Genomic DNA, 18,582 nt, shown 5'->3' on the forward strand with positions numbered 1-18,582 from the left:
ATTAAAGAAAAAGCAACGGTGGTCACTTTCCAGAACATAGTCAAATTTCTGGGAGTTTTCCATTGAAAATGTAGCATTTGCTTCCATATATATGCCAGTGTGTACTAGGTAGGGGCCATGCTAAAATTCTAATTTTAAATGAACTTTCTAATATTCATCTTCCACCCAGTCTGTGGTCTGTCTTTGGATCAGCAGTAATCATCTGAACAGTCACTGAGGCTGCATTAATTTTTGTCTGCAGCTCTCTGAGCTCTTCTGTACGCACCAAGTGCAGAATTTGAGCAGCTTCATTAAGAACCTCAGCTCCTGTGTTAAAACCAAGAATACGCTTGTCTTAAGCAGCAGGCAAGCCCTCTTCTGTTGGGTTTGTATTAGCAACTGCATGCCATATCAGGGATCCTGGACCAAAATGTTAATTGCTTGAAGCACTGCCAGGTAATCACCATGGATTGACTCTGAAAGGTAGCCTGGGCCAGGACACCAGCCCTAAAATTAGGATTATTTATGGCCAAATTGATCATGGGCTCTGCATTTTTAATTGATGCAACAGTCAGCATTGTTTGCATTATCAGTTACCAAGTAATTGTATTTTTCAGCATTATCTCCATATCCAAGTCTAACAGCTAAACCAAGAATCCAGTCAATTGCTTCTTGTCCATCGAGAATCTTGAAAGAACAGTGAACATCTCTGAGAAACTTTTCAAAGAACTTGGGTTGGTCACTGTCATGGGTTACCTCTGTCTTCAGTCTTACAGCGTCTGATTTTCTGGTCTTCAAGGCAAACATCGAGTTTCTAAATTCTGTTTTATCTGTTCAGTTGAAGAGGTAGGTTGTGGCAGAGAAAGCCCATCATGCTTCCTGCTTCAGCTGGGAGGGCTAGATCTTCTTTTGTGATGATGAGAACGTTCTGGATTTAGTGATGATAATTGCCTAAGTCCGTGAATGTACTAACAATCCCTGAATTGTACACTTTAAAAGGGGGGTTTTTATGGCATGCAAATTATGTCTCAATTTTTTTAAAAAAGGTTTTCTTGGTCAGAGTGAAATGTAGTGGCTGAGTTGCAAGTCATGTCCTTGCAACTCTGGCCTCCTCCCATCCTGTTCCCTGGGGGCCGGGGAGGCAGGCAACCCAGGGGGAGGGGGGCAGTTTCCAGACAATTTCAGCTTTCTGTCAAATTCATATCCTCATTCATTTCACCGTGTGATTCTGTGATTCCTTCTCTAGGGCACAGTTGGGAGATGTGATGGAAAACTGCAGTGTGGCAGACAGAAGCACAGCTGGGGGCCAGGTTGTACTGGTGGGATAGGGGTATTCACCGTCCCTGGGACCCTGCTTGGCTGTCCCAGGGCAGTTACAGCACAGGAGCTTCAGGTCTGTGGTCCATCTGGCATCTTGAAGGCCATGTGCTCCCATCCTGGAGAGATGCCAGCAGAGCTGGCTGACACCCCTCAGGTCCTGGGGAGGGGCTTCCTGTACCAGCTGGGGGCTGGACCAGACGATGTTGATTTTCTGTGTTATTCACAACACAAATGCGTTTAAAAAAGATCTCCAGAGTTACAAACAGTACCTCAGAGTAGACTAATTTATTTAACTAACAAATAAACGCTGTTTTACAATTGGCTTTCCTATTGGACTTCCCTGGTGGCTCAGACGGTAAAGTGTCTGTTTACAACGCGGGAGACCTGGGTTCGATCCCTGGGTTGGGAAGATCCCCTGGAGAAAGAAATGGCAATCCACTCCAGTACTATTGCCTGGAAAATCCCACGGACAGAGGAGCCTGGTAGGCCACAGTCCATGGGGTCTCAAAGAGTCGGACACGACTGAGCGACTTCACTTCCTATTTGCTCAGATGGTAAAGAATCTGCCTCCTGTGCAGGAGACCCTGGTTCAATCCCTGGGTTGGGAAGATCCCCTGGAGAAGAGGATGACAACCCGCTCCAGTATTCTTGCCTGGGAAATCCCATGGACAGAGGAGCCTATGGGCTACAGTCCATGGGGTCACAGAGTCGGACATGACTGAGCAACTTTTCACTTTCAGCTACTATCAGCTTTGAAGAAACCGCTAAAAGGTATATCCTTGTCATGACTTCAGAATTTTGCCTAGTTGCCTGTGATGACATCTTACCTCTGGCACCTGCAGTGAGGTTAGAGTGAAGTCAGACAGAGGCAGCACCTCCCCACCCTGAGAAACCCAGTGCAGCCGAGTGTTCATCACGGGCTGACCGTGAACGCGTGCTGGACATCATGGTGTGCTTCTAAAAGTGCAGAGCCAAGAAAAGTACCAGAACAGCGTAGGGTCTGGGAGCTCCAGGTGTTGGGGATGCAGGACAAGCTATCTTCCCCTCTATTATTATGGTTTCCATCCTGCAGGTCAACAAAGGAGAGCTCAGAGAGATCAGCAAATCTGTCCAGGGTTTCCCAGCTGACCATATGGGGGCAACTTTCTAGTTTATCCTTAGCAGATTGTGATCCTGTCTTTTTGCCTATTCATTTTCTTCCCTTCCCTCCCTCCTTTATTCCACCTTCCCCCTTCCCTCCTTCTCAGTTATCCCTACCTTCTTCCCTCCTTCCCTTATTTCCATCCTCCAATCCTTTGAGCAGAGACTACCACGTTCATTCACTCATCTGGCTGTCCTCCTCTCCTCGCAAGTGGGGAAACCAAGGCTGGAGAGCGGCACCACCACCTGCTTAAGGCCACTGAGCCTCCTGGCTGCCTCCACCTGTGTCTGCAGGGCCTTACGCCATTTGTGTTACATTCTTGTGAAAGAAGATGAGGGTGTGAGGCTGCAGGCTTGGTCCTCCCAGGGAAACTCCTGACCCTGTCCTCGGGCCCCCGTGAATGAATGCTGGTGCCTTGTGAACAGAGGTCCCTGTGCAGCCCTGGGTCATGCTGGCCCTTCCCCAAGTGCCACTCTGAGAACACCCTGGACTCCAGTTAGCACTGCCCACTGTCCTTGGTCCATGTGGTATGGGGGACACTGGCCTCTACAACCAGAATCAGGCATGGGCTGCAGGGAAGCATGGGGACCCCAGGGTCAGGGGTCTGGCTGGCAGGAACCAGGCATGCACTAATCGACCAGTCCAACAGCCTCCACCCCAGCTGTGGCACAGGCAAAGTGGGCCCTGGGAACGGAGATGCTGATCCAACCCAGCATTATCTGGAGAAGGATGGAGAGCTCAGGGCACACACCCTCAGCTGCCTAGAGCTGCAGTGACCACTCCTCCTGTGCCCGGGCCTAGGCTGCCCACTGGAAGCACTGCAGATGTCTGCTCTGTCACCCTGACGGTGACCTTGCTGGTTGGCAGATAGGAAACTAAGGCCCAGGGGATGAGCTTATTGCACCCACCCCCCCAGCCTAGGTGTCTCTCCCGCAGGCTGGTGTGGCCTAGGGTGGCCAAGGGGCTGGATCTGAGTCCAAGCCACACTTCTGATGGCCACCATAGGGGCCTTCATCTTGAGGTTAAAGGCCTTGCTCCATGGGGAGCCCAGAGGAGTGAGATGGGTCAGTTAGCACAGACCAACTGGCTCAGGCCCTGCTGGGGTGAGGGGGCTGCCAGACCAGAGGAGCAGGGGCTCTGGGCTGCGACCTGAGTGCCTGTTGCAGAGAAGCACATGCTTCAATGGTGGCCCCGCATCAGGCAGGGCTATAGGCCCCTCAGGGACCTCACCCCTCTGTGGAGGTGACTTCTGAGCCTAGGGCTGACAAAGGAGATGGAACCAGTCACTCAGAAGCTGAGCGAAGGTGGTCTGGATGTCAGCAGGGCAGGGAGATGTCAGCCTCTATGAGGACAGTTCGAAGGAAAGAAAGCTGGTTTGAACCCATGGGCAGAGGCTGAGCTCACAAGTGACGGGAGACATGGAAATTAAATCCTTGGGGGGATATAGCATTTCTCCTAATGCAAAAGTCAATTAATGTGCTCTGTGGGCAAGCCGACAACACTGGTGGGAGTGTAAATTGGTACAACCTCTCCTGAGAACAGTTGGCCAAAATCTGTGACAATTACGAATGCATGAACTTCTGACAGAGCAGCGGGTTCAGGGTTGGCCAAGCAGGTGAGTGCGTGGTACAAGCTGTGGGACAGCCATGACTGCCATTTGAAAATACTAGAAAAGCATGAAAACAAAAAATGGAATTCACCCAGATAGAAATAAGAGTGAAAGTGAAGGTCGCTCAGCCGTGTCCCATCCTTTGCAACCCCATGGACTATAGAGTCCAGGGAATTCTCCAGGCCAGAATACTGGAGTGGGTAGCTGTTCTCTTCTCCGGGGGACCTTCCCAACCTGGGGATCAAACCCAGGTCTCCCACATTGCAGACGGATTCTTTACCAGGTGAGTCACCAGGGAAGCCCAGATAGAAATAACCACTGCTGATATCTGGTATATTTTCTTTGAGATTATTCCTTTATTGGCTGTTTTAACAATTGTTCCTTGAGCTTGCAGAATACACCAAGCTTTCTTGTGCCAGGAATCCAGTGTGGAGTGTATCAGTCCACATTGCTGCAGTAACCAATTATCACAAACTCCTTGGTTTAGGACAACAAAGGGTTACCCAGGCCTCCCCCTGGAACCTTGTCATTTCCAATTTTTTGGTATGTATAGTAACTCTGAGATAAACTACTCTAGGTCTAAATCTTTGCTTTCCTCAGGGTAGATGCCAAAAGTGAATCAGAGTAAGAAATAAGTGTGAGGCTTTTCCAAGCTGCTTTCCTAAAAGGCTGGGACTGACTACTTGTTCACAGCTTGCCTGTCTGCTCCCCTCTGCCAGCACCGGGCCTTATTATTAAACCAGGACTGCTAATCTCCACATGAAGATGCCAGTTTGTTTTACTTGCCTTCTGACAGTTCCTGGTGAGACAAAACTGTGGTTCTATACATTCCGAGACTTTCTGTGCTTGTTGGCATGACTTTCATCCTCTTTTCTTTGGGGAATTTGGCTTTTTTCCGCTAATACTGAACCCGTATTGACTCATGTGAATTTCTGTATATTAATGATAACTCTTCTTGCCCTTTATATCTGTTGTGAATATTTTTTCTCAAGGGAATGGCTGCCTTTAGATCTTGTTTCTTAATATTTAAAAATTTGGTCAATGTTATCTTTCTTTTTTAAATCTCTGATCTCTCCTCCCTGCCCTGCCCCCTTTTGCTCTTGGGTCTGGAAGGCCTCCCCACAACCAATACACACACACAAACACACACATCTAATAAATGATCACTTAAAGCTCCCTTCAGCAAGAGACAGGGCCTTTTTTGACCCTGGAGGCCTGGTTCTATAGCCTGATCACCACGTGCTCTTGGGCAGCTCCCCCTTCCTCTTCGAGCCTGGTGTCTCCTCCGTTAAAAGCCCTACTTTGCTCTTGCTGGTGTCTGTGTTGGCCTCTGCCCTTCAGCTTCAGAACCAAGGCACCCTGCCCCCTAGCCCTCCCACCACTCACATCCTCACAGACAGACCAGAACCATGTCAAGCCCCATGCAGCACACAATACCCCACATCCTTACCCCATGGCGTCCAGGGCTCAGCTCCTGCCTGTCTGTCCCTGTGATGTTGATGTAGAAACCACCCCAGGGCCTGAGGCTGCCTGCAGTATCTACTAATGCCAGTTATAGTTCCGGTCTTTATTTGAAGTGGAGTGTGATTCTGGCTGTTGGTGCCTGTCCAGTTACCTTGTAAAATGGCAATTCTGTCTCTAAGACCAATAAGTATTGGAGTCACTGCTGTGGTTTATTGATCAGTGACTTCATTCCTGGATGTGTAGTTCACATGAAACCTTATAGAAAAACATGTTGCAGCTCAATGGCCTCAGAGGTTGTGACGCATTCCCTTGGCAGGTGTGTGCAGCATGTTGAGCCTAGGAGGGTGGCATTAATGTTTACTGAGCACCTACTGTGTGCCAGGTTGTTTAGGGCCCTCCCATTCTCCCATGGTCTGATGAGGTGAGCCATTCAGTAGATGAGCAAATTGAAGCCACAATTACAAGAAGAATGAATGGGGCTCCCTGGGGGTTGGTGCAGACATTCAAAGAGGAGCCATGCCTCCGTTCCCAAGGTCAAGGTCAGGGTGTAAGTGGGATGCTTCCTCCTTATTTTGGAACAAGCCCTCTTCCCACATCCAGTCTTTGGACCAAAGGGGGACATGTGCCCAGTCTGGCACGTCAGAACATCCCAGCCCCGTCCCCAGGGGTGGTTCAGGGATGAACACGTGACCTCTCCACTAAAGACATCCATCTCCAAGGCTTTCCTAGAGCTGTGGAGGGAAACACTGGAAATGTCAATGTGGAGCTACTGGTGGGCATGGGTGCTCCTCCAGGAAGAGTCAGACCGTATGTGAAGCCAACAGAGAAGGAAGCATAGCTGAAAGACAGGCAGTGCCTCCTCTTATGATGCGGTCATTTTCCAAAGTGTGCACTAGGCCTGGCCACCAGTGAATCTGTTTGGGCAGCAGGATGAAACAGAGGCAGTAGATCCACAGCAAGCAAGGGCTGGCATGCGCCAACAGGACTAGTAGGAGAAAGGCCAGAATTTGGGGCCTCAGTGGGATGAGACTTCTCTAGAGGGCTCAACGGGTGTTTGGTGATGATCTATTATATGACCTGGACACCTTTTCATTCTGAATGAACAGGCATTCCCAGGGGCAGGTATTGCAATTTGAACTGGGTCAGCTGGAAAACCCCAAGTCAAGTAGGCCAAGTTTCCAGCCAGTGGAAAAAGCCTCTTTTGCATCACATGGAGAATTATGTGTCTCCCCTGAGAGCTCATGGGGGCTGATCGGGCCCACTGAATGTAAAGAGAAAACTCCGGGTGAGTGCGACCCCTGTGAAACATGGTGGCATAGCCCACCTTGGCCACTTGTCAGAACCTGTCCTGGACGGTGGCCTGGCTCTGGTGTGAGGACTCCAGCCAAGGCCTTGTGGCACCTGGCTCTCCATGCTCCTTCTCTCTGCTCTGTCCAAATGAGCCCACATGTCTGCCCTCCCTCCTCACTAGCTCTATTGCTGTTAAGTTGCTTCAGTTGTGTCTGGCTCTGTGCAACCCCATAGATGGCAGCCCACCGGGCTCTCCCGTCCCTGGGATTCTCCAGGCAAGAACACTGGAGAATTTCCTTCTCCAATGCATGAAAGTGAAAAGTGAAAGTGAAGTTGCTCAGTCGTGTCCGACTCCTAGCGACCCCATGGACTGCAGCCCACCAGGCCCCTCCATCCATGGGATTTTCCAGGCAAGAGTACTGGAGTGGGGTGCCATTGCCTTTTCCACACTAGCTCTGTGGTCCTAAGCAAATTGCTAAGACATCCAACCTCCACGTCCCCCTGGGGAAGTAGGGATTCAATGGCTCTCTTGAATCAGGGGCCATTTTTCTCTGTGTCAGGTCCCACCAGCAAGGAGACAGGTGGCAAGGTAGGAGGTGGTCAGAGTCCAGGATGGCTACCATGTTTCAGTCCTACTGGCCTGCTAGAACCCCTGGGGATTCATTTAGTGATTCTGTCACAACCCCAGGAACTGGGTGCTGCTACCACCCTGTGACTAATCAGGAAACTGGAGTTCAGAGACATTAATTAGTGAGTTGCAGTTCATGGCCAACAGATGGTGCCAGGATTCGAATCAGATCCAGGCTTCCAGACACTTGCTGAATCAGTGCGCCCCCTTTTCCAAAGACATGGGCCACACATTAAGTGAAGCTGCCTCTTGTCCAAAGTGCAGAAAAACACACAAAAGCAAAACCATCTACTGCTGACATTTTGGTGTGTTCTCTTCTGGTTTTTCTCCAGTACCTTGTCACTTCAAATTATCTCTAATCACTTCCTGCCTCATTATAAAACTCCAAGAGCATTTAAATGGCTTCGTCATATTTGATTATGTCAGAATAACACAGTTTACTGAGCCATTTTCCAATTGCTGAAAATTTACATTATTCCTAATGCTTATTATAAACAACCCTTCAGTGAACATCTTTATGCGCCACTATCTGCATAGCTGGTCACTTCATTTGTATAAATTCCCCAAAAGGGAATTACTGACTTAAAGGGTATAAACATTTTTTTACATTCTTGCTCCAACTATGAATTGCTTTCCAGGAAGCTTGTGCTAGCCTGCTCAGTGGATCCATTTGGGCAACAGGATAAGAGAGGCCGTGGGGCCATGGTAAGCAAGGGCTGGCACGAGCCATCAGGACTAATAGAACACAACCCAGAATTTGGGGCCTTAACTGGGATTTGGCATCCCTAGAGGGCAGTAGACAGATGTGCTTGGGGTCAAGCTAGAATTGAGGAAGGGTCAGCTCAGTCAGTAAAGAATCTGACTGCAATGCAGGAGACCAGAATTTGATCCCTGGGTCAGGAAGATCCCCTGAGAAGGAAATGGTAATCCATTCCAGTATTCTTGCCTGGAAAATCCCAGGGATAGTGGAGCCTGGCAGGCTACAGTCCATGGGGTTGCAAGTGTTGGACATGATTTAGTGACTAAACCACCACCTCTCACTCCTCAGCCTGCCCATTAAGACAGATCCCTCAAGAGCTGAGAGTTGAGGAGAGAGCTGAGGCTGAGACTGGGCGGAGCATCCATTCAATCCTAGGGCTGAGATACCAGGTGTTGGCAGGCTGATTGAGCACACTGGGGACTCTGCTCCCACTGAAACCCAGACAGCAGTGCATACTCTGAGTATGGACAGAAGGAAGCTGTGGAGCTTGGACGGGTGGCCACATCAGGGGATGCTCAGCCTCGGGGATTGGGAGTGTGGAAGGGGGCTCTTCTGTGCTCTGGCTGCTCCCTAGGAGAGGAGTGGAGCCATGTGACCGGCTCTGGGGACCAAAAGAAGTCTGATGGAGAGTACTGTATACCCCCTGTTCAGTAGATGGGGACAGGAGCTCCTTTCAATCTGCTGCTGCCAGCAGTTCCTCTGACAATGCCTTTCTGAAGCCACTGGAGGCTGGGAGAGATGGAGCACAGATTCCCAGCCCCAGTGCTATATGGGGTGAAGCTGGAGGTGGGATGGATCATGGGCATGAGACAGAAGAGCCAGCAGAGTTAGAGCTCCAGGGGCCACATGCACAGAGGTGTTAAGAGAGGATGCGAGAGAGCTGGTGTGATGAGGCATGTACCAGCTTGCCAAAGACCAGCCCCTCGAACTAGCAAAAAGTCTATGGGCAGGGACTGGCCACAAAGTTCTGAAAAGGCTAGAAGGCAGCAGTTTCAGGCTGAGAGGCAGCTCACAGTGAGGTGCGATCTGGTTCACCTCCAGGTCCACTGCCTGCATTCAACAAACTAAGGCAAGACTCTGCCTCTCTAGTGCTTCCCATCTGATAACAGGGCCCCCTAGGACAGTGTGGGGCAAGACAAGAGAATTCCTGCAAACTTAGCTCAGCACTGGGGATCATCATCATTATCATTATTTGAGCAGCATGACTTACTTTAGGCCCCACCACCCACTGGGCTCAGTGACTCACCCCTATTTTTGATGGCTATTGGGTACTCTACTCATGCTATGGCAGAAAGTGAAGAGGAAGTAAAGAGCCTCTTGATGAGAGTGGAAAAGAAGAGTGAAAAACCTGGCTTAAAACTCAACATTCAAAAAACTAAGATCATGGCATCTGGTCCCATCACTTCATGGCAAACAGACGGGGAAAAATGGAAACAGTGACAGACTTTATTTTCTTGGGCTCCAAAATCACTGTGGATGGTGACTGAAGCCATGAGATTAGAAGATGCTTGCTTCTTGGGAGGAAAGCTATGACAAATCTAGGGAATGTATTAAAAAGCAAAGACATCATTTTGCCAACAAAGGTTCATATAGTCAAAGCTATGGTTTTTCCAGTAGTCAAGTACAGATGTGAGAGTTGGACCATAAAGACTGAGCATGGAGGAATTGATGCTTTCAAACTGTGGTGCTGGAGAAGAAATTATTGAGAGCCCCTTGGACTGCAAGGAGATCAAACCAGTCAATTCTAAAGGAAATCAACCCTGAATATTCATTGGAAGGACTGAAGCTGAAGCTCTAATACTTTGGCCACCTGATGCAAAGAACTGACTCATTAGAAAAGACTCTGAAGCTGGGAAAGATTGAAGGCAAAAGGAGAAGAGGGCAGCAGAAGATGAGATGGTTGGATGGCATCACTGACTCAATGGACATGAGTTTGAGCAAACTTGGGGAGATAGTGAAGGACAGGGAAGCCTGGCACACTGCAGTTCATGGGGTCACAAAAAGCCGAACACGACTTAGCAACTGAACAACAACAATGTTACTCAAGACCCCTGGTTCAAATTCCTGGGGCTTTAGGAGAGATGAAAACATGGAAAATAGCCCGTGTTTTCTTCTGCCCACTTCCCTATTTCATGATCCATGCAGGTCTCTAGAGCCATGCGGACCCTCTCTTTCTTTACAAACCAAAGTCAATTCTGCTCTGAGACACGAAAAGAGGGCTCATTCAGTGGGTCTCAGGTGGTGGACACAAGCATCATCTCTTTCGTGCAACCAGAAGTTGTGCCACACTTCATCTGCTTCCATCAGAGACTGAGAATGAAAGGCAGGCTGTGACCAAGGATGATGGTTGGGGTGAATGGGCTGCTTCAGCTCCGGAGTTTACCACAACTCCTGCTGAGGTTGAAGGCTGGTCTGAAGGTGTGCAGGTGCCCTCTGTGCCCACCTAGTAGTTCCCACTAAGACTGATCTGCTCTCCCACAGCTCAGGCCACTGAATGGGTAGGAATGATCATTGAATGGTCTTAGCTGTTCTTCTTCAGACTCTTAACCATAAAATGGAAATAAACTGTTTCTAAAAGTTGAATCCATTAAAAAAAAAAAAAGCCTGGGGTCAGGAACTGAGCTGTGCAGTTTGGGGGTGGTCCTTGATGGGAGACTGAGGGCTGACAGCATCTCCCACACCTGGAGGCAGGCTCACTTCACAGCAGGGTCATAGGGAGAGGATTTCAAACACTTGCACATTCAGGATATCTGAGGGCTAAAGCCATGTTCTCTGGACTGAACCAACAAGGATATATAATGTAGCATCTGGTATGAGCCAAGCTGAGTAAAGTTAAATAAATTTAAGTAACTCACTGCATAGGGGAAAAAGGTTTGAATCGTTATTCAGTTATTTGATGCAAGCCTGATGAGCATCTCCTGAGTGGACAGCTGCATATGGCAAGACGTGCCTGCTACAGGTGGTGCAGTGGAAGTCATACTTGTTGTTGTTTAGTTGCCAAGCTGTGTCCGACTCTCTGTGACCCCATGAACAGTAGTACACCAGGCTTCCCTTCCCTTCCTGGAGTTGTTGATAGACAGGGAAGCCTGGCGGGCTGCAGTCCATGGGTCGCAAAGAGTCAGACATGACTGAGCGACTGAACTGAACTTAACTGAGGCTTCCCTGTCCTTCACTATCTCCCTGAGTTTGCTCAAATTCATGTCCATTGAGTCAATGGTGCCATCTGCATTTGCATATGCTGAATGGAAGAAGCCAGTCACAAAGCATTGTCGTATGATTCGATTTCTATGTGATGGAGCTGTTATTTAGTTGCTAAGTCATGTCTGACTTTTTTGCGGCCCCATGGACTGTAGCCCATCAGGTTCCTCTCTTCATGGGATCTTCCAGGCAAGAATACTGCAGTGGGTTGCCATTTCTGTCTCCAAGGGATCTTCCTGATCCAGGGACGGAACTTGCATCTCTGGCATTGGCAGGCAGATTCTTTACCACTGAGCCACTAGGAAAGCTCATATATGATGTTATGAATTAACAAATCTATAGAGATAGAAAGTAGATCACTGCTAGCCTGGGACTGAGAGAGGGGTAATGTGGAGTGACTGCTAATGGGCATGAGTTTCTTTTGGAAGTGATAAAAATGTTCTGTAATTAGACAGTGGTGATGGTCACACAACTCTGTGAATATAGTAAAAATCACTGACTTGTACACTCTAAAAGAGTGAATTTCATGGTAACTAAATTATATCCTAATAAAGTTGTTATTTAAAAAAATCAACACATATTTTCAAATTTGGTAGTAAAAGAAATGTTATATCATTATAAAAGAAGAAAACAATGCGTTATAGAACTGCTCGGCCCCCACTGGATGGGGAGACTTCCCCAAGGAGCCAGAGCACCAGGTGCCCCACCATTTGCCCTCAGTTGCCGGAGGCTCCAGAGCCTCGGAGCTCAAGCTTGGGAGTCCCATATGCCCCGACTCCATCTCCCTGTCCCAGCAAACTTCCTTCAGTCCCTGAGAAGTTTGCCCTGCCCCCATCACCCCAACTCTGCTCTCCTGACACAGTCCCCCCTTTTGCTCCATCCCCTTTACGGGACCTGGCTCTCCACTATTTCACCTGTGCCTGGGGTGGACCCCACATAGTCTTCAAGTGAGGGACCACCTCCCCATGCAGTAGCCTGTAGGGGGCACTCAGGGAAGTGGCCTGGCTGCACTGGGTCTGACCACTGGACTGACCCCAGGCTGTTTGAGCCCACTTAAAGGCAGGCCCACCCTCAAAAGTACCTGTTGACTGGGCTCCCTGGGGGCAAGCCCAGACCCTGACCTTCCTATCAGTGGGCTGTGCAGGGAACTGGTTGGAGCAGAGGCAGAGGGTAGGTCTTGTCTCCATTCCTCCCTGCTTCTGTAAGCATTTGTTGAACACCAGCTGTGCATTAACCATTATGTTCATGTCATGGATGAGCAAACTGCAGCCTGTCCACTAGCTGCTTAGCTGTATACTCATGGGTCATGGGTCAGCAGAGAGAGTGAACTCCCTGTCACGAGAGTCAGGCAAGCAGGGCCGCCCCAAAGTACCCCTAAGGTAGCAGAAAGCAAGCACAGGGCACTCGGTCAGGGACAGGTTCTCTTCGATCCCCCAGCATTTAGGTTGCCGCTTCGATGTGTGGGGATACTTGCTGCCATATTATGTACATCTGCCAGGTGTGGGTGGGCAGCGGTCTGCCAGCGATTACATGAATTGTCTGTCATCTCCTCCATCACCAGGCAGGCATGATGCCCACATGCCACCAGCATGTCCTAGGGTGCACGGAGGAAGCCAGACTGACTTGCATGCGTCTGTCTGGAACATGCTTAGCTTCATCCGTTGATAGGCCTAGGCTCGTCCGTCATGGACAAGCTTGAAACGGATAGGCTTGTAATTCAGGATGTCTTCCTGGACTGACTGAATCTTGATGAAATCGAAAGCCTTTCCAAAAGGCGGACAGACTAGGATGGTCAAGCCATTTCTGCAGGGGGGATAACAGACCATTCGCGGCCAGCAGTCTGGTGGGGCATTCCAAAGATCCTCAGAGGCCAGCAGCGCCCCCTGGAGGGGGAACAAGAGGGCCGCAGCGGGCCTGCGCGGCCCCGGGGCTGGCCTGCAGGTGGCCGCGCGCGCCCGAGGACAGGTGGGCGTGCCAGGCCCCGCCCCGCCGCGCCGGCCGGGGGCGGGCAGCCGAATGCCCCGCCCTCCTCGCGCGCCGGGTCGGATCCCGTGCCGGAGCGCAGCCGCGCGGAGCCGGAGCAGCACGCGGGAGCGCGGCCCCGGCGCGGGCCGGCCAGAGGGAGTAGCGTCGCGCCCTGGTGCAGAGGGTGACCCGGGCCTGGAGCACGGACCCGAGCTACCCAGACCGAGCGCGGATCCCGGCCCTAAGAGCGGTCTCGCCCGCCCCTGCTGCCGGGCCGCGGGCATGGACGGCGCCCGTTCGCCCTGTGAGTGCAGAGCCCCCCGCCCGCTGCCTTTGTGTGCGCGCCGCGTCGCCGCAGCCCCCTCCCCGCGCGCCCCTCCTGCGCCCCGGGCCGCGTCCTTTGTGGAGCCGCCGCCTGGCCAGTACCTCCTTCTTCCCCAATCTCCTTCACCCCTCCCCGGCCCAGGGTTGAGCAGGGCACGGGCCCCCCATTCCCCCAGCCGCGGCCTCCCGGTCCCGTCTTCACCGTCTCCACCTCCCAGGGACATCCCAATAGGCCCCTTTCCCCGCGGTTGGGCAGGGCACAGGTGTGCTCTCCTTGGCCTCCCGGTCCCCTCCTGCAGCCTTCCCCGGTCCCTCGTGAGACAGCCCTGCAGGGCTTCTCCGCGGCCCAGGCCTGAGCAGGGCACGGCCCCCTCCCACCCAACCCGGCCTCCGGGTCGGGTCTGCAGCCACTCCCCACGGACAGCTCGGCAGGTCCCTCCGCGGCCAGGGAGGGCAGGGTGCGGACTCCGGGGCGGTGCTGTTTCATCCCGCGGCCCGGGCAGGTGCGGCGAGGCCGTCACTCACACGGCCCTGTGTGTCCTTGCCCGCAGAGATGGACGACGATGGCGGCCGCCGAAACGCCCCGGGCGCACTGATGGAGGCCGGGCGCGGTGCGGGTCCCGCGGGCATGGCGGAGCCCGCGGCAGTGCCGCGGGTGCGGGCGGCGCGGCCGGGGCCCCAGCGCTTCCTGCGGCGCAGCGTGGTGGAGTCTGATCAGGAGGAGCCGCCGGGCCTGGAGGCTGCCGAGGCGCCGGGCGCGCAGCCCCCGCAGCCGCTGCAGCGCAGGGTGCTGCTGCTATGCAAGACGCGCCGCCTCATTGCCGAGCGCGCCCGAGGTCGCCCGGCCGCCCCATTGCCTGCCGCGCCTGCTGCGCCGCCGAGCAACCTTGCCGACCCCGGCCTGGAGCCGGCGGGAGCGCAGGAACCCTGCCCGGACCCCGCGCCAGTTCCGGTGCCCGCCCCCGACGGCGGTCCCCGTGAGGAGATAGCGGCCACGAGGAAGGAGGACGCGGGGGCTCCCGAGGCCAGGCCGGAGCTCGGGCGCGCACGCCGGGAGGAGCCCGAGGAGGAGGAAGACGACGAGGACGACCTGAAGGCTGTGGCCACCTCCCTGGATGGCCGGTTCCTCAAGTTTGACATTGAGCTTGGCCGCGGCTCTTTCAAGACGGTCTATAAAGGGCTGGATACGGAGACCTGGGTGGAGGTAGCCTGGTGCGAGCTGCAGGTGAGGGATGCGCTGGCCGCAGGTGGCTGGTGGGTGAGTGCAGTTCCGGCATGGCGCCATGCCTGGCTTAAGCCAACCCTGGCGGCGGCCGTCTGTCTGCCACCCTCTGTGTGGGTGGGTGGTTGTGCGGGCGGTCTGTGTGGCGAAGGTTTGGGTGATGGAGGTCGGACCTCCCAGTGTGTGGTGTGTGACTGCGGCACGATGTGAGCCCATGATGAAGAGTGGGCACTTGGAGGGCGTGTCTTGCAGTGTGTGTTAGTGCTGCTCTCCTGGGCTGTACTGACACAGACAGTGGCTTTGCTGACTTGCTGGGGGGGCTTCAGAGCCCTGTGTCCAGGTGGTCACAGGGTGGTTTGGGGGACTCTCAGCTGCTCTTACATGAACACCTTGCTGTATCTTGCAGAGTGTAGATGGCCTAGTTGGGGATATCTGAGGGGCTTCCTTTGACCTGGGGTCTGTTTGCAGTGAGGCCTGGGGGACAAAACCTGGCGGCGTTGTCACTAGTTAGTTCACCACATGGATGTGTGAGAAGTCCTAAAGTCAAGTCATGCAAAATGCAGGTGGGGTTTGGTTTGGTTTTTGTTTTTGTGGATATAAAGGCTCTGGACATGCATTTTTCATAACCTTGCCCTCCTGTTGGCTGTGTCAGCCCCAGCCCTAGAAGATTATATAAATGGTAACTCAAGCTGCCCTGGGCCAGTCCTGGAAGCTCGGGCAGCGCCTGTCACAGTGGGTGTTTATGGGCCCTCCCTTGTTTGGGGGAACAGCTGTCAGGCACTGGGCTGGCCTATGCGAGAGCTGGCCGTCCGGGTGTAAGCCTACCTCAGCACCCTGTAAAGTTATAATAGCTGGGCCTGCCAGTCCTGACGCAGGCTGCCTGCCACACTGCAGGCAGCTTTCCTTTTTGGCTCAGAAATGGGATTTGGTTGCTTTGTCCTCTGGGCCCCTGCAGGGTGGCCTGTGCGTGTGTGTGTGTGTGTGTGTGTGGAGCTGGCTAATGTGTCCAGTGTCCACCTGTCCTCAGCCTTTCTCCTGACACAAAGAGCTCTGGAGCCTACCCTTCCCCACAGCTCCTTGGTTCTTCTGTGGAAATACAGATTTTTCATGGTGAAGCCAGTGGTGTTCTATTGAGACCCTTTCCCTCATGGCTGCAGATTCTGAGCCCTGCTGAGGGCTGGCCTCAGTGGTCTTTGGTCTGGGGCCCTTGGGATGGTGTGCCGGGGGATGGCACAGTCGTGAGCTGGGCATCACTGCTGTGTGTGAACACACAGGAGAGAGGGGACCCCGAGGGGGAAGATGGGAGAGGAAAAAGGACTTCTGATGCTAGAGTGCAGTCATGTGCCTTTCTTCCCTCCCTTCTTACTCTTGCCGAGTGGCCTGGTGTGGTGCTCAGCCACGGAATGCCTCTGCAGGGTAGAGGACAGGAGTGGGGGTGCTGCAGCAGGCAGGAGCTGAGTTAGACCTCAGCAGCAAAGCCCAGCTGATCTGGTTGAGGTGCTGCAGGCTCATGTGACCCTTGAAGGAGGTTGTTAATTTGCATTCCCTTTAAGGCAAGGCAAGCTGTTCTGCCTCTGGGTCCCTGAGCAGAGTGGCACCAGAGTGTAGCTATCCAGGGGGCCTTTCCTCCTGTCCTCTTGGTGGGAGTGGGAAGGTGGGAGATTTGGCTTCTACTCTGTCTAGTTTTGCTTCTTCTACAGTAATTACTGGGGGCCCCATGCCAGCCAGAAAACTGTTCCTGTATCTCCCCTAACACGAGGGCTGATGGTGCAGCATTTGGGTTCAGCTGCCTTCTGCTGGGCGGGTCTGAGAGGGTTTTACACCAAATGGGGCTGGGACCCAGCTTAGGGCAGCAGCCAGGGGTCTGCTGTGTGCCCTCTCCTCTTTACTAAACAGGAGGCTGCTGTCTCCCCCATTTGGTTGTTGAGCACCCACCAAGGTCACCTGTGAGGATCCAGATGATAGAAGGGATGGCAGCGTCATGGGAAGAGGCCCCCAGCCGTCCTTAGGAGAGGAGAGAAGGGTGGAGGGCAGGGCGCGGAGTCAGTCCTCTTAGATCACCAAGCACCAGGGAGGGTGACAAGTGGCCTGCTGGCTTTGTGTGTGGGGAAGGGGTTTCCGAGTGCACAGGGTGGAGACGTTCATCTTCCACCCAGCACCCAGAATTCCCCGGCATCAGGGCTCCCAGTGGAGGGTGGGTTGCCAGGAGCATTGCCTTCAGTGCAGGAGCTTTGCAGGATTCCTCCTGCTCTCCAACCCTCCCTTCCCCAGTCCCCATAGGCTCCTCAGCAGGCAGCTTGGGAATACCCTGGAAATCAACCCTCAAAAGTCCGTTTCCTCCTCTCAACCTTGAGGTCGTGGGAGATGTTGGCACCTGCCTGCCTCCCCCAGAACTGAGACAGTGTCACCCGTTCGATTTTTCTAGGGTTCCCTGCCAAGGGAAGGAAGGGCTGCATTTTTGGACCTAATAAGTCTGGCTTGGAGGATGTAAGATCTCCATGACTTCCAGTTTCCTTCTAGAATTTAGTTTTGAAAGAGCTTTGCGGAAAGAGCAATATGTGTTCACATCACAGTGAAGGGCATTACCTCCTAAATTCTCCAGACGTTCGGAACTGATACAGATTTTGGGGGGGAAGCCATTTTAAAGTATTACCTACCCTTCTGTTTTATTTTGAATGAATGTGTATTTCTGGCACCGGGACATGTTACAGTAGCAACAGGGACCTAGAACCACTGACTTTACTGTAACTCACATTACCCACGTCTGTGCGGCCAGCTCTGGCCCCTGTCAGACCCCATCCTGTCAGACAGTGCATGGGATAGCTGGGGCTTCTGGTTGACTCTGGGTTGCCATGGAAGGATAGATGTGGATCACTGACATGGTCCCAGGTGACCCAGGCACCCTCTTTCACCTGCTGATGCCTCCGAGCCATGGGTAGGGCCTCGGAGCAGAGAAAATGCAGCCACCCCAGATCCTGGCCAGTGTCCAGAAGCCTCGTGCGAGATGGCCTGTTGGCCTTTCTTGGACCACCTGCTTAAGCATCTTTCTCGAGAACTTGGAAGGAACCTTGGTTTTCAGCCCCCTTGGTCAGTACTGCCCCTCCCGTCAGCAGGCCCCTGCATCCAGGGAGACAGGTCTCAGGTGCTGTGTGCTTCCTCCTCCCCACAGAAAGCTGCTCTTACAGGGTTGGGCACTGCCTCCGGGGGATTCCACCTGAGCTCATGTTTCTTGCGCTTGTGTCCTGGCCTGTGCCCAGTGCGGGAGACATTTTCCCTCATGGAGGTGTCAGCTCTTGACCTTTCTGGAGTACTTGAAGGGGCTTTAAGGGCCATGAGAGTCCTAAAGAGATGGGCCTGAGTCCCCATCAGCCAGGGACGGGTGCCTGGGTCCCTCAGGTGTCGTCATGAAGCTGTCCTGCTGGTTGGTACTGCCCAGAGGTGACTGCACTCCCATGGGGTGGTGATGGCCTGGACTCCAGGCCCAGGAGTCGTGAGGACCACAGGACCTACTGACATCTCCATCCTGTGGCCATGGAGGACTCATGTGTTCCCAACCCACCCACCCCAGCCAGACCTCTGTCACATTCACCTCCCTGCGCCCTGGATGTGGATAATGCCTCTAGGGGTCTGTCGGTGCAGCCATTTGAGCCTGCTGGTCCCCTCACTGTCCTCAAAGGGTGAC

General features: G+C 53.0%; 1 protein-coding gene and 1 pseudogene across 7 annotated transcripts in view; one reads left to right on the forward strand and one right to left on the reverse strand.

Moving 5' to 3' along the window:
* Positions 1 to 154: 154 nt before the first annotated feature.
* On the reverse strand, positions 155 to 2,213 carry LOC129651005 (RNA transcription, translation and transport factor protein-like; annotated as a pseudogene).
* Positions 2,214 to 13,424: 11,211 nt separating this feature from the next.
* Positions 13,425 to 18,582, forward strand: part of WNK2 (WNK lysine deficient protein kinase 2) — a 142,535-nt gene continuing 137,377 nt past the window's right edge. For all 7 annotated transcript variants that reach the window (XM_055579077.1, XM_055579076.1, XM_055579078.1 and 4 more), the window contains exons 1-2: positions 13,425 to 13,658; positions 14,230 to 14,903. In XM_055579077.1, the coding sequence (XP_055435052.1) occupies positions 14,232 to 14,903 (672 nt within the window). In that variant the 5' untranslated portion in view covers positions 13,425 to 13,658; positions 14,230 to 14,231. The remainder of the gene's footprint in view (positions 13,659 to 14,229; positions 14,904 to 18,582) is intronic.

Source organism: Bubalus kerabau, chromosome 4, assembly GCF_029407905.1.
Source record: "Bubalus kerabau isolate K-KA32 ecotype Philippines breed swamp buffalo chromosome 4, PCC_UOA_SB_1v2, whole genome shotgun sequence".
NCBI classification, from domain to species: Eukaryota; Metazoa; Chordata; class Mammalia; order Artiodactyla; family Bovidae; genus Bubalus; species Bubalus kerabau.